General features: G+C 37.7%; 1 protein-coding gene across 2 annotated transcripts in view; it reads left to right on the forward strand.

Annotated features, from left to right (window-relative positions):
- The window catches only part of AUH (AU RNA binding methylglutaconyl-CoA hydratase), a 139,614-nt gene that overhangs the window by 50,349 nt on the left and 73,495 nt on the right, over positions 1-15,770 (forward strand). For both annotated transcript variants that reach the window (XM_051642164.1, XM_051642165.1), the window contains exons 5-6: positions 1,328-1,420; positions 2,363-2,419. In XM_051642164.1, coding sequence (XP_051498124.1) covers positions 1,328-1,420; positions 2,363-2,419 — 150 coding nt within the window. The remainder of the gene's footprint in view (positions 1-1,327; positions 1,421-2,362; positions 2,420-15,770) is intronic.

Consider the following 15,770-nt stretch of genomic DNA (forward strand, 5'->3'; position numbering starts at 1 on the left):
ATAAAGGGATGTCAGTTTGCACCTAAAAATAACCTTTCATTTAATTTGATATTTTCTTTTGTTACCCAGTGAGAGACTGCCTGTTTATATACAGATTTATTCATGTTGATACACATGAACTTTTAATTGTGTTTGGTTTATTTTTTTAAATGAAGTTATCTGAAGTCTCCCTATCAGAAAGGAAAAAGGTAATCTAGATAACACAACTTCTAAGTTTAGAACTAACTCATTCACTAAGGAAAGGAAGTGTTATTTGTATTTGGTACAGTAAATATTTTTTTGTCACATTAACCTTCTAGATTTTTAAAAGGAGAGAACATTCTCTCACACCTTATTTTCACTGATACTTTTGCAACAAGTGTTTTTTTAATCTTTTTTATTTCCTGCTAAGTCTTAGTGAACTGGTCATTGAATTCAAGTAGCTGAAACATTAGAAGAAAAAATATTTTTAACATCTGCAGGAAAAATACAAAAAAACCCCATTGCTGTCAAGAGTTGGTTTCAACAAGCTTTACACCCAAGTGTTCAGCTAATTAATTGGCTTTGACTATCTTCAAAACTTTATTGCAAAAATGTACTGCTTAAACATTGTTTGAGTATAGTTTAGAATTATTGATGGGTTCTGGTAGATGTTATGTTAAATGTAATTAAAGCTGTAATGTACAACTTCATTTCTATGTTAAAAAAATAATAATTTATCAAACTTATTTGAGTTTGTGGAAGAAGAGAACTTACACTTTTTGGAGGTGAAGAGCAGTATTTTAAGCTGAATGTTTAAATTACTTCCCATGTCTGAACAGTGATGATAAAATACAGACCATGCCATGGTAATACAGGGGTCTGGAGCCCTACTACTTGTCATGTGTATTAGCAGTAATCGCATCAGTTTTTCAAACTCAAAACTTGCCCACATTTCATTAAGCTGTTTTCTTCTTTACAGGAGGAAAGGCACAACAGTGGTGGCCACACCATGTCTGAGAATATTAAGAGTTGAAGAGCTTCCAGCTATGCTCGCAACACAGATTGTTATGAAAAGACATGCTTTTCAGCTGTGACTCTTTATATACATGCCTTTTTTTAAGCACTCCTGTTTTATTGTTTATAACTCTTTCGTAGTTTACTATTCAGATTTTTGTCAGAAGTGAGCAGACACAAGAGATTAGAGAGAAGGTCGGGGTTTTTTGCAAAGTGTTGCTGAGCAATCAATTTTTAGTCCCCCTTAGTTGGTTTACTATAGTGTGACTATACTTTCAACAAAATATAATGAAATGGTATTTCTGAGATGTTCTTTATGAGGCTGATGTTAATTGGTACTTTTCTGTTTCAGCTAATCTGCCTGTACCTACTATTGCTGCAATAGATGGAGCTGCGTTAGGTGGTGGCCTAGAACTTGCATTAGCCTGTGATATAAGAGTGGCAGGTAGGTCTGAAATCTGTGTATAAAACACAGGATTATTAGTATTTCAGATGGCTTGACTAATCCTTGTTTTGGCAACAGCCTTACAAACTTATTTTGTATGTGGCATTGTTTATAATAAATAGTTTTAAAGGAAGCTAGCAGAAACCTGTGTAAGTACGTGCTAATGTTTAACTTCAAACAACTTATCACTGATAATTGGATTGGTTTTGTTACATATTTTATTTTATTTTATTTTATTCTTCTGAACTTAATTTTACCAGTTTTGCTGGGAGGGTTGTATAGTTGTTCTCACATTTTATTTAGTGATTGAAGTATTCTCATCTGCTGTATTTGAAGGGTTCTAGATGGAGATGTGATTTTATCTTAACAGGGGAGCAGCAATAGTTGTTAGTGAGAGTATTACAACACAAACAATTAAGCTTTTATACATAAAAAGTTAGTACAGCACTTGAAAAGAGGAACCTTGACCTATCCAGCTGTAAGAACTCTAAAGCCATTTGTTGGAAAGTAAATGGAAACTTGGTCTTGAACAGTTGCCAGTAACTTAGGGTATATAAAGCTGTTTGTACTTAGAGAGTAATCCGTCAGCTTAAAGAGTTTGTAATTATCAGATACAGAATTCTAACCTGTTTTATGAAGTTAAATGATAATGGCCCTTTAGTATTTTAAATTTTGCAAATAAGTCTCTGTTACTGACTGTAGTTGCTTACGTGTTACATGAAAACGAGCTTGCCTTGAAGGGAATAGTTGGATCTTTTACTAGGGCTGATCAGTTGAATCTATTAGAAGAGTTTAATAAACAAATACTTTTAAAGTGATTTCTTGTTCTTTGTGAAGGAAATGTAATAAATAAACAATTTTGTAGTTCATTATTACATATTTGCAAAGGTTTTTTTTTCCCTATAGATTATAGTAAGAACTCATTTACATTCTGTTTTTTAGCCTCTTCTGCTAAAATGGGCCTAGTTGAAACAAAGTTGGCAATCATTCCAGGTGCAGGTATGGTTGTTTTGGTTTTATTACCATGGATAACTAAGTAACACATGTTCTTGATACTTGATTTTGGATTGTTGTTTATGAATTTCTGCTTATTTATGTATTTCTATTAAAGATCATGGCACTTCTAAAGTTTATTGCTTATATTACTTACGAAAAATGAATTCTTAAAAAAATTCTTATTTACAGGGAGAGGCACTTTTATATTATGTCTTTAATCAAAGTCAAAAGTAGTGATCTACTTTTACATGATTTCTGATACTTTAGGATTCAAATTCTATTTTCATGCTGCAAGTAAATTGGTTGTAAAGAGTTTAGAAACTGCAAGTATGGCTGTAAAAAGATCTTTTTCTGTATCAACATTTTTTTGAGCTTTGTGGAGTCAAAAACCTCTTTCCTATTAGGATAGCTGATTGACTGGCTTTCTGTATATGCAAGAGGAATGAAAGTTGTATAATGGAAAATGTTTGAGGAGATCTTTGTACTGTTAAACTTTTTTGACTTACTTTATGTATAAATCATTGTCACTTGAGTTAAGATGTCTACCTTTCTTCTGGGAAAGGGCAGTAATTTGAAAACAGGTGCATCCCTGTGGCCCCCACCTAGCTTTGGCCTTCATTTCTGGAAGTACCGGCAGATTTATACCCTTCATATGCCCCTATTTTCTTTCTGATGGATGGAACCTACTTTGAAAGCAGTTTATTCAGTTTTAATGGATAACATTGCAGCTCATGTAGAGAGGACAGTAAAAACTACCATAATGGGAGCACTGATGTGAACTTTATGTAGGACATTATCTCATCCTATCACTAATCTAGACAGTTATTTTAGAACTCTGAGCGCATTATTATTATCCTTATTGCTGAGTTGTGGTGATTTACTTTTTACTTAAGGAAAACTGAGTTATGCTGACCAATCTCTTTTTACCAGTGGTTAAAAATTATAATGTACATGATTTTAAGACTGCATTTCCTTCCAGTGGTGTTGTCATGAAATTGTGTGCCTTGGCAATAAGTCCTAGTCAAGAAAAAGACAGAAAATTGTGGTGTTTTATCTTTGTTGGCAATTTTTCCCCCTTTGTCTTCCTACTCTACCCTCTCCTGATGAATTCTGCAGGACAGTGTTAAGAGACATACTCTCCAGTTCAAGAAATTCAGGTTAAATTCTTGATATGTTCTCAGTGTTCAGCTTACCTATGTTGTTTTGTGTTTCATTGTCTTCAGTTAATTGTAGATGTTTCAAACTTCTAATGCTTTCACCTTAAAATGCTAGGTGGCTGATTTAGTGTAAGTTTTATTCAGGATTTGTTACTTCTGTTAAAAAAACCACAAGGTTTTAATTGTGTGTTTTTTTCCCTAACCTAAAATAATGCTTTGGGCATATGTCTTCAGCTCCTTGAAAATATGATAGATTTCACCATGTTACAGTGCCTTTTAAACCTAACACATTTTGAGGAATGTTCAGTGATGAATTTTTCCACTATTCCTATTACTCTTTCTGAGGACTATTTTTGCAGAGTGTATTTGACCTTTTCAGAGCTTTTTTTGCCTGATCAGCCTGTAGTTTCACCAGTCCTGTTGAGCAGTGCCAATGTTTCAGTCCTTTCTGGCTCCTACCACCTGAACAACAACTGATCATGCTTTGTATCTATCAGAAATAGAAGAACGAGGGAAGAAATTTTGTATATGTCATTTAGGTAAGCCAGATAATGGCCACTTGAACCATAGGTTTCATGGATTAGTGGAACATTTTCTTCTAGTGCTTACATAAACCTGCTGTGGCAAAGCAGGTCTGGGCAGGGGAGCTTATAACAGAGCAGTAAACATTAAAAGGCCTCAATAGGTTTCTGCCGCCATCTAGTACAGCTAAAACATGCTGACAAAATGTGTCACTTCAAAGTTTGTCCCTACAGCTTAGCAAGCAACTAGCATTACGTCAGCTGCCACAAGTATGAGATAGATGTAAAGGTTTTAACTTGGGTGATAATTACCATGGGTGTTTGAGGCTGTATGAGAAACTTCTTTATTCTCTGTTTGCTTTTTTTAAAATCTCAACAGGTTACACTCAGAAAGCTATGTTAGAAGAATGTTACTAGTTTTTGATAGTACTGAAATACAGACTCTGGGTAGGTCAGCTATGTAATTTTGTTGTATGACATGTTTTATTCCATCCTATTTTGAAATGTGGTCATTGAAAGAACCAATGAGCTGCTGTCTAGAGACCAACTCCTTTTAACATAAGTTTCCCAGGTGCAAGAAATTTTGCTTTTGAATATGCACAGAAGCACTGCAACCTCCTAAAGGCTAAGGCTGAGCGGCAGTTAGTTGAATTCTGGTTGATATGCCTAACTAAATTGTTCATTCTGAGTCTTCAGAGGGTCTCAATCAAGTAGGCATTTGTAGAGTAGGTCTCATCAATGGTAGCAGATGGAGTCTCCTAAGCAAATTCATCCACGGCAGACAGCAAAGTAAGACCAAGTAGAGTGAATGCAGTGCCTCCTGTTATACAATAGCTTTATACACAGATCAGTGAGGGAGAAGGACTGATTCTTCTGCTTTTGAAAATGTAAACCATTTATCTCCTCTATGAAAAAATTAGCTGCTAGACTGTGAGCTAGAAAACATAGAAAAATTTTCTGCTTTTTCTCTTCAGTGCATCCCATTGTCTGGATGTCAAGATTCAATATGGAAGTCAAGATTCAGAGAACTAGAGGAAGCATGTCACAGACTTGGTAACTTGGTGCTGAGGAAATTTTCCAAGAAGGAATATTAGTGATTTTTGTTTTCTAAAGAGTCTTGTCAGTCACTATTCATTGCATAAGTAGTCTTATGCCATCACAACAGGCATATATATCAGACTGTCTGTTTGCTTGCTCATCCACTCCCTTCCTTAGTTTTATTCCCTATTAACTTGTGGTGTGTTGGCCATTTGTGGTCTAATGTGACTACAGGACAGTGGTTTCAAAAAAAGACAGTTCTTAGAATAAGAAAAGCTTTTATAGGTATATTGGGAGGAAAAGGACAACCAAGGAAAATGCAGGTCCTTTTGTGAAGGAAATGGGGGGCCTAGCTTTGCAGGATATTCAGAAAGCTGAGGTTCTCAGTGACTTCTTTGCATCAGTCTTCTCTAGCAAGTGCTCCATCCTCATCATGAAGGCCACAGCGGGTGAAAGCACAGACTGGGAGAATGAAGTACCGTCTAGTGTAGGAGATCAGGTTTGTGACCATCCAAAGAACCTGAAGGTATACAAGTCTGTGGGACTTGATAGGGTCCATACACGGGCCCTGAGGGAGCTTGTGGATGCAGTTGCTAGAGTCTCTGTCCATCATGTTTGAGGGGTCATGGCAGTCTGGTGAGGTTTCTGCTGACTAGAAAAAATGGAACATAGCCCCTGTTTTTAAAAAGAGGAAAAAGGAAGACCTGGGGAACTACAGGCCAATCTCACCTCTGTGCCTGGCAAGATCATGGAGCAGATCCTCCTGGAAAGTCTGCTAATGGAAATGAACGAGATGATTAGTGACAGCCAATGCTTCACTAGGGGCAAATCCTGCCTGACCTATTTGGTGTCCTTCTATGACAAGGCTACAGAAATGGTGGATAGTGGAAGAGCAAGTGGCATCATCTACCTAGATTTGTGCAAGGCATTTGACACTGTCCCACATGACATCCTGGTCTCCAAACTGATAAAACATGGATTTGACAGATGCACCACTCAGTGGATAAGAAATTGGCTGGATGGCCACACCCAGAGAGTTGTGGTCAATGGTTCAGTATCCAAGTAGAGGCAGATGATGAGTGGTGTTCTTCAGGGGTTAGTATTGGGACTAGTTCTTTTCAACATCTTTGTTGGAGACATGGATAGTGGGATTGAGTGTATCCTCAGCAAGTTAGCTGATGATAACAAGCTGTGTGGAGTAGTTGACACCCTAGAGGGAAGGGAGGCCATCCAGAGGGACCTTGACAGGCTGGAGAGGGGTACCAGTACCAACCTCATGAAATTCAACGAGGCTGAGTGCAAGGTCCTTCACTTGGATCAGCACAACCCCAGGCACAAATACAGGCTGGGGAGAGAATGGTGTCCTGGTTTAAAACTCAGAGCAAACCACAAACCAGAGGGTACCCCCCTTCACCCTTCCAAGGAAAGATAAAAGGGGAATAAGGAAGAGAGACTTAATGATTGGAAATTGAAACTGGAACACATTTACTCTAACACAAAAAAGGGAGTAACATGTGGAGTGAGGAACAGTATATAAACTTATATACAGACATATACAAGCCCCATCTTAATGATAGCAGGAATAGGTGGATGAAAGTCCCTTGTGGCAAGACTGCTTCAGGAGAGGGGTGTACAGCTGCTCACAAAACCCAGTGGAGCTGGCTTCTGGAGGGCATGTGGTGAGCTGAAGAACCTGCAAGCAGCACCAACAGCAAGGAAGAAAGGCACAGGAAAAAAGGGGCTGAGCTTCCCGAGGAATAGATCTCTTGGCTTTTATAGAGTATGGCAGGAAGTGGGAAGGAATACTGACTCCTCTCTGTTCCAACCCTCCCAGCTCCTTCAGGGTCCTGAAGACCCTCTCTAGTCCCTCCTGTAGGTGCTAGCAACTTGTCAGGCCACTTAAGCCATAACAAATGGATAGAGAACAGGCCAGATGAGAAGGGCCTGGGGGTGGTGGTAGATGAGAAGCTGAACATGAGCCGCCGGTGTGCACTGGAGCCCAGAGAGCCCATTGTGACCTAGGCTGCATCAAAAGAAGTGTGGCCAGCAGGGCCAGGGAGGTGATTCTGCCCCTCTACTTTGCTCTGGTGAAACACCACCTGGAATACTGTGTACAGCTCTGAAGCCCTCAGCACAGGAAAGACATGGAGCTGTTGGAGAGGGTCCAGAGAAGGGCCACAAAGATGATCAAAGGCCTGGAGCACCTCTGCTATGAAGACAGGCTGAGAGAGTTGGGGCTGTTCACCCTAGAGAAGACAAGGCTTCAGAGAGACCGTATAGTGGCCTTCCAGTACCTAAAGGGGACATACATGAAATATGGGGAGAAACTTTTCACGAGAGAGTGTAGTAATAGGACAAGGGGTAATGGTTTTAAACTGAAAGAGGGGAGATTTAGGCTAATATTAGGAAGAAATTCTTCATCATGAGAGTAGTAAGACACTGGAATAGGTTTCCTAGGGAGGTTGTGGATGTTCCCATGCTGGAGGTGTTCATGGCCAGGTTGGATGAGGCTTTGTGAATCTGGTCTAGTGTGAGGTGTCCCTACTCACAGCAGGGAGGTTGGAACCTGATGATCTTCAAGGTCCCTTCCAACCTTAACCGTTTTATCATTCTATGATAATTTTATTGAAAATAGGTGGTCAGATGAAAGGAAAATTTTATTGTCCTCAGATGAAGAGTTTCAGCACTACCTACCAATGCTTGGGAATGAAAAAATGGGCACAGGAGGGACATGTGGATGTCCTTGCTGTGGAATGTGTTTCAGTCATAATACTTCCCTCACCGGACAGCAGAGAGTTCCTATGAGGCAGATTTTCATGGAAAACCAGATTTCAGTTAGCTCTGCAGGTTAAGGAGATGCTTGTTGTCAGCCCGTGTGGCTTTTCTCAAAGCTGCTGATTGCAAAAAGGAGTTGATTTTTTAGATCTCTTAGTTAAACAGCCGTTTAAAACAACTTATTTGCCATATAACACTGTAGTCTGTACAGAATTCAGCATAATGTAGGAAGAGAATTTTTTACCTCAAAATTATGTTCCTTCTCTTCATTGTGGTTTCCCAAACTTAAGTAAAAAGAAAGCAAACGTCTTCCATCAATTGAATATAGTTTCTTCTGTCTTTCAACTTGCAAAGGAAGTGTTTAACAGGGACAAGTTTATCTGAAAATTGTCTTTTGGAATGTATGTACTTGAAGTATTTTCTTTTCTGCTTTGTATATTTTAAAGCTATCTCCATTTAATTATTGCTGTTGATTATCTCTAGACTTTCACAGTGGGTGTCACACTGGGCCTGCAATTGGTAGATGATGCCTTACTGCCAGATCTGCTTTCATTTATTAGTATACTTTTGTACCAGGTCTGTAATAGGTCTCTTATGAGAAGATAAAAATGCTTCTAAACAACTTAAACTTTCTCATACTGTTAAAAGGATGAGATAGGGTTCGTTGCACAAGGGAATGTATTCTTTGATAATATTAAGTAGGAAAGACAAGTGTATAGATATAAAATAATTTGGGTTTTTTTAATGCATTTTTTAACTATGGAAGTTTCATGTGTAAAGATGAGGTGTTGGTACACATCGACAATTATGTTCCCACAAAATAGTAGATCTTCATTGAAATTAATGAACTTACAGCAGCAGATATTTAGACCTGGTTAGATTAAAACTGTGTGTGTTTCACTTTTTTTTTTTTGTTATTTGTTTTGTTTATGAAGATAAATTAATTAGCAAGCATTCGTTCAACTAATTAAAAATAATTTTGCATTTGTTCTTCCTTGTTCCTCCCCAAACCTCCACTACTTCATTACAGAGCTGCCCTCCACTGTTTAAATGTAAAATAAAAACCCAGCACATAATCCCTGTGATCATGCTTTCCTTGGCACCATTCGATTTAAAAGTGTATTTTACCCAGAAGGTTTTTTTAAAAAAAGGAAGAAGTAAAACAAGTCCTTCAAATCTTTAAAAAAGTCTTTGTAAGTAGGCTATACTTCTTTCTGCATCTTTGCATAGGAAAACACATGTAAGAATGAAAACTAGATTTTTGTATTAATTCGGTATTTTCCTTACTCATCATTCACTTTTAAAAACAGTGTGAGGGTCTCTGTTGCAGGATTTATTTTAAATCTAAAAAAAAAAAAATTGGGGGTGAGAAAAACATTAAGGGACTTTTCAGATGTGAAGAACTCATACAAAGTGTGATCTTGCTTACAGCAGTAGTTGTACAAGTCAGTGAAGTGTAAAGGTTAAATAAAATGTCAGGGACTTCATGTTGAAATATGACACATCTTACTATATATTGTTAGCACATTCTTTACTTTTCAGTACTTTAGTTTCTGCAGTAGCCGGAATAATTGCATTTGACAAATACTGAAAACACTGAAGTGTCACCTTTTGTGGTAGTGTCTGAGGTAGGACTTAAATGGCTTCTGAACATTTAGTGTAATTTTTCTGCATGTAGGTCCTACATGATAGTACAAAATTACAGAGGTAGCAAAAAAAATCTGCTTGTTTTGTATAGCTTTTAGCATGATCCCTGAGTAATCCTATACCTCTCCAGTCCACCTTTATGCCTGCCCTTACTAGCCTACTCTTCTTCTCCTTTACTTTTTTCATAAAGTCTCCCTAGTTCTTACATATAAATTTTTTTCCTCATTGCAGAAGTGCACCAATTGATTCCTCTTACATTTTTAAAGTTCAGCTCTTAGTCCTGTGACAACTGGCTGGCTGATTAGACAGGAAAAGTGAAGCAGCTTTGACTTTGTTTCTCTTTTTTCTTTTTTTTTTTTTTTTTTTTTTTTTTTTTTGCCTCCAGTTAGTCCATAAACTTTCTTGTGACTTCTGTTACTTTTCCTATTTCCTTATTCCAGTCTTGTATTCGATGTATAATAATGTAAGGTTCTTAAATTTGGTACTGGTGGAATAGTATTCAACATTTCATAATATTGTTCTTAAAAATATATTTACTATGGAGCAACCAAGGAGATAGACTGAGGATGAACGGTGGCTGCTGAGCATTTACAATCCTATTATGTTTTGATACAGTAAAAAACCTAAATTAATTACTCCAAGAACTTTTATCTATGTTTTCATCAATCATCTGAAGTCTGGATAGCTTTATTTGCATTTTAATATTTTGTAATGTTTGTTTTGTATGTTGTTTTAATTAAATGGCCTGGAGTAAAAAATTGTTAATAGTGTAGAAAACAGATGTTTGAACATGTGGGGTTTTTTTCTTGGAGTAATTGAACACAGTATATAGAATGTTTGTAGAGGGCGACAAATTGGTTATGGTTCTATAAGTTAGGGAGAATTGTGGTTCTTAGATTTTCCTTTTTTAAATAAAAATAAGCTGATTTTGATCAAGTTATTAATTTTCTCCCTGGCTGTATGATCAGTTGTAAAGGTGATGATGTTAAGGCAAAACTTCAAAATGTTATGAAATACTAACATTGCAAAAGCTTCATACATAATTTTTTTTCAATTTTTTCACATTTTATTTCAGTCTCTATATAAACAGAATGCTTTCTTAGTAGTGGCAACATACAGAAGAAAAGAAGATAAAAGAGCTCCATGTCATGAGAACTATCCTCTGTATCTACATGAAACCTACAGTACTTACCTTTGCACAGTGATCCACAGAGCAATCTGTGCTTTCATCTTTGCATGTTAGCCATAGAACACTGGAAAACCATATTAAAAACACTAGTGCTTCCTACAGAAGAAGGAGATACCCAAGGCTCTTGTCAGTGTCCCAGGTGACTGCAGTTCTATAGAACGTTACTAGAACTGTCAAGTTCAGCGTAAGAAGTTCACGACTTCTGACATTCTGCTAGCAGAAATTGCAGAATGTATTTTGCTGACCTAAATTTGGAGATTTCTTGTTTACAAATCAGAATTAACAATCAGACATTTGAAAAATTTCAGTATCGTAAGGAGCAGCAATGCATCCCCAACATACTGTGTCAAGTTGAAGTTAGTCCTGGAGGAAGTAAAACAGGGGCAAAAGCAAGCTTCAGGAGTCAAGTTAAGCATTCAAGGAAGTGTAAGAGGAGAAAAGAGAAATTTTTGTGGTCTTGGAAGGCAAACCATGGAAGGTCTGAGGTAAGTTCAGTATAGCTATGGAGAAGTCAAACCTTAGCAACCAACGGTGATTTAATGTTCTTTAGCCCTTTGTCATGTTGTGGGGTATAAAAGCATTATTCTTTATATCAAGATAGAATTTTAGAGTACTGTTTTTATTAACATTCATTCTTACAACCTGAGCAATGTTAATTGTTTTCCTCATTCTCATACATATAAGTATTTTTGCTTTCATCAGCTTGAAAATTTGTGAAATTGATGGATTGCTTATTTTTTAATGACAGCCAGAAAAATGAAAAAAATGTAACAAATATTTTGGTTTCTTCCATTCTCCTTAAATTACGTAGAGATAAGCCCTGCTCAGATACTGTTTCACAGAGTTTGGGTATGAAGCCCAAAGTACTCTGTACAAGACAACTCCTTTTTACTTTGTAAAAGACTACCTATTCCATCCCCAAACGTATCCTGAACCCAGCACTTAGTGTCTATCCCAAGCTCTCTTGTCCACCTGAAAATCATGATAAAAATTTAAAATAGCAGACTTAGATTTGAAGTTTTTTGTATTATTTTATTTTAACTTATTATTTTTAAGCTTACGCAAAAACAAAAGGAAGACTAAGTAATAACAGCTGATGTTTAAGGCGGAAGTTTGGACATGACGAAAATAAAGGTTTGCTGAATATGGAAATATCGTTGCATAAAATTTTCTTTTAAAAATTGACTTAATGAAAGTTGTTGGGTTTTTTGTTTGTTTGTGTTGGGTTTTTTTAATTAAAAAAATACATTTTGGAAATCAGCATTAGACAGATGAAATTCAGTAGATATTGATTTGCCTTATCTCCTCTGGCTTACTGGGAGGTAAAACAAAAATCCTGAGCTTCAAAGTTCTAGGCTCAACTTCTTCCATTGTCAGCATCTTTGTTTTCAATGTTTTCCACCTTCTTGTCTCATTACCTTTCCATGTTCCTCTGTTGAGGACACTCATTGCCATGTCAGCTTACTGTCAGAGATTAAAAATTGTTTCAGTATTGTCCTTTCTTCCTGTAGCTTCACTGACCCTGTGTATTTGGTGAAGGAACCAGTCACTCTGAATTAATAATTTATTTTATAATTTCTTGAGATGATGATGGAAAAAGCAGTGACAGAATCAAACAGAAAAGTATAATTACCAGCTATCAGTATGTGTATATGAAAAATATACTAGGCCAGTGGAGGACAAGGAAGCGTACAGGCAAGCTGGAGATGGACTTTTTACAAGGGCATGTAGCAATGAAGTGGAACTGTTTTCAACTGAAAGAGGGTGTATTTTTGACCAAAAAAAATCAAATTTTTGAAAAAAATTTTGAAAAAAAATTTTTACTGTGGTGGAAAAACTCAAAACAGTTTGCCCAGGGACATTGTGGTTGCCCCATCTCTGGAAGTGCTGAAGGCCAAGTTGGATGGGGCTTAGAGCAATGTGGTCTAGTGGGGGGTGTCTCTGGCCATGGAAGGGGAGTTGTAACTGTGGATGATCTTTAAGGTCCCTTCCAAACCAAATCATTCTGTGATTCTGTAAGAGAGCAAAATAAAAGGAGTGAAGAAGATTATTCACATCATATAGGCAGTTTTGGAAATCTAATTTGCTGTTCATCACTCCTGTCTCTGCACTGACACCCACAGGAAACATAAACTTCTTATTTTAGTTGTTGGTTTGTCCCTAAATAAGATCACAGAATCATGACGTGTAAAATGGATTATGAAAATATCCTTCTAGGTGTTGGGAAGCTTGTTCATCTGTACAGTGATAGATACAATTTAATTTAAGATAATGAAGATGAGCCATTGGATGCTAACGCACATAGCTGATTGTATTATGTACCATTTGGTAGTTTTCAGTATTTCTGTAGAAGTGATGACCAAACGTTTTTCTTGATTGCAGAGCTGAAATAAAAAGTATGTGTAGAAGACCTGAATGAATCTCACAGTGAGAAAAGCAACATTCATCCATAGGAATCAAATAGCTGCTAAGCCACTCTCTAAGTGGTTTCAAATTACTGTGTCCCTATGGTGTATCCTCCCACCCCATCCCTGCTCTTCATTTTTTTTAAGTTTACAGTTTAACAGATTCTATGATTCTGCCCCAGGCAGTACGCAGATTTGGAATACAGTCTGCAAGAAACCTTAGATCTGTATAAAGAGATTGTGGAACAAAGCGGAGACAGAAAGTGCAAGAGAAAGAGGAGAAAAGACATACATGCTGATCAGGAAGTAACTGACAGGTAACAAAAAAGGAAACAAGGCAGGTTGGAGGTACAAACCTGAGGACTTGAAGAGTTTTTCAATAAATGAGGACAAAGAAATAAGATGCTAAAAATTTCCCATTGATTTTATTATTTTTTTTTACTATGAAGATAATCAGTATGGTTTTTAGAAATATATCTGTGAATTTAGTGTTTGGTTTGGTTTTGTTCCAGATACTCCCATGTCATTTTTGTAATTTAAAAGATGGGTCTGTCCTTTGAAAATTTAGTACAACTCATTATGTCATTATTTTTCCATTGACATCAGTGGAAGGCTGCAGTAAAGGCTACAGGAACTATCATCATCCTTTGGGATTTGTTTCAGTAGTAACAAATGGAGAGGGAATCTGAAGAAAAAAATTCTGAGATTAAGTGAGCATCATGTTATCACCCCATCACCTGCAGTGGGGTGTGAAGGGACTCAGATTCACAGATCCCCTCTGCAATGGACTAAGGTAAGATAAGACTCAAGGTCTGAACACAAACATCAACTTTACTAGGAATATAAAGCATAAAAATCAACAGCAATGGGGAAATAGATGCTTTGTTAACTAAGATTTCTATAGAACACACATTGTATACATTGGCACTTTCACAATTATAACTCACCCAAGCTCTATGGCTTTATAGGAAATCAAGATGGGCCTTATGTTATTTAGTAACTTTGAGAGAAAGGAGAGATAGAGAGGAAAGAGAGAGAGAAAGATCACCAATCCTGGATCCAGAGTCAGACCTGCCAATGGGGGATGTTTGATGCATAGAGTCTCCAGCTAAGACTTATGCATACCCAGTTGCTGGGGTTCCTGGAGGGGTTGAGCACTGGTACTTTTCGATAATATGGAAGGCACTAGACAAGGTTTTAGGGCCAGTCAGGGGAAGTGAGACCAGGCCCCTCCCCCTGGTTTCCACTCCAGGCTCACAGTATAGTCACCTGGGGCTTGTCCTTTGCATATGTTTCTGTCTTTTAAATTCTTAAACTTCTGTGTAAGTCATTGTGCACATAGCAGACAAAGAAGAATCATAGAATCGTTTCTTTTGGAAAAGATCTTTAAGATCATCAAGTCCAACCATTAATGTAGCACTGCCAAGTCCACCACTAAACCATGTTCCTAAGTACCACATCTACCCATCTTTTAAAAATCTCTGGGGAAGGCAACTGAACCGCTTCCCTAAGCAGCCTGTTCCAGTGCTTGACAACCCTTTCAGTGAATTTCATTTTACTAATATCCAGTATAAACCTTAGTGTCATTTGCAAACTTAGAGAGGCATTTAAGCCCCTCATCCAGGTCACTGATAAAGATATTAAAGAGAACTGACCCCAACACTGAGCTCTGGGGAACATCACTTGTGACTGACTGCCAACTGGATTTAACTCCATTCTCCATAACTCTCTGTGTTGAGCCAGTTTCTCCAGCAGAATGTCATGGGAAACTGTGTCCAAGGCTTACTAAAGTCTAGGTAGAAAACGTCCACAACCTTTCCCTTATCCACTAAGAAGGTCAGCTTGTCATAGAAGGAGATCAGGTTAGTCAATCAGGACCTGCATTTCATAAGCCCATGCTGACTGGATGTGATTGCCTTGTTGCCCCACATGTGCAATGTAATGGCACTCAAGATGATCTGCGCCATAACCCTCCACTGCACTGAGATCACCCTTCCCTAGTTGACTTCCTTATTAGCTGTACCAGGAAGTTCTCTTCCACATACTGTAGGAGCCTCCTAGCCTACTTACTCTGTGCTGTACTGTATTTCCAGCAGATGACTGATAAGTTGATGTCCCCCACAAGAACAAGAGCTAGTGATTGTGAGACTTCTCTCAGCTGCTTACAGAATGCATAGGCAGGGACACCTCCCACTAGATCAGGTTGCTCAGAGCCCCCATCTAACCTGCCCTTGAACTTCCTAATCTTCCTGCGTACGGAATTCTTTAGTGTGACGGTGGTAAGACACTGGAACAGTTGTGAAAGTTGTGGAAGCCCCATCCCTGGAAGTGTTTAAAGGCAGGATAGACTTTCCCTTAAGTGTAAACTGACCCATGATCAAAAAAACCCAAATCCTGCTTAGTGACACCAGGCTTGAAACCAGGTAATGATTTGTTGGCTCTTCCCATTTCTTCCCTTACCATTCTCTGCAAAAGGAGGAATAGAGGAGAACACTACCTGTGCTCCTGATCCCTTAATGCAAGTTGTCCCAAACCCCTGAAGTCTCTCTTGATTGCCATCAGACTTCCCATAGCAATTTCGTTGCTGCCTACCTGAAAAATCAATAATCGATAATAATCTGA

Source organism: Apus apus, chromosome Z (assembly GCF_020740795.1).
Source record: "Apus apus isolate bApuApu2 chromosome Z, bApuApu2.pri.cur, whole genome shotgun sequence".
Taxonomy (NCBI): domain Eukaryota; kingdom Metazoa; phylum Chordata; class Aves; order Apodiformes; family Apodidae; genus Apus; species Apus apus.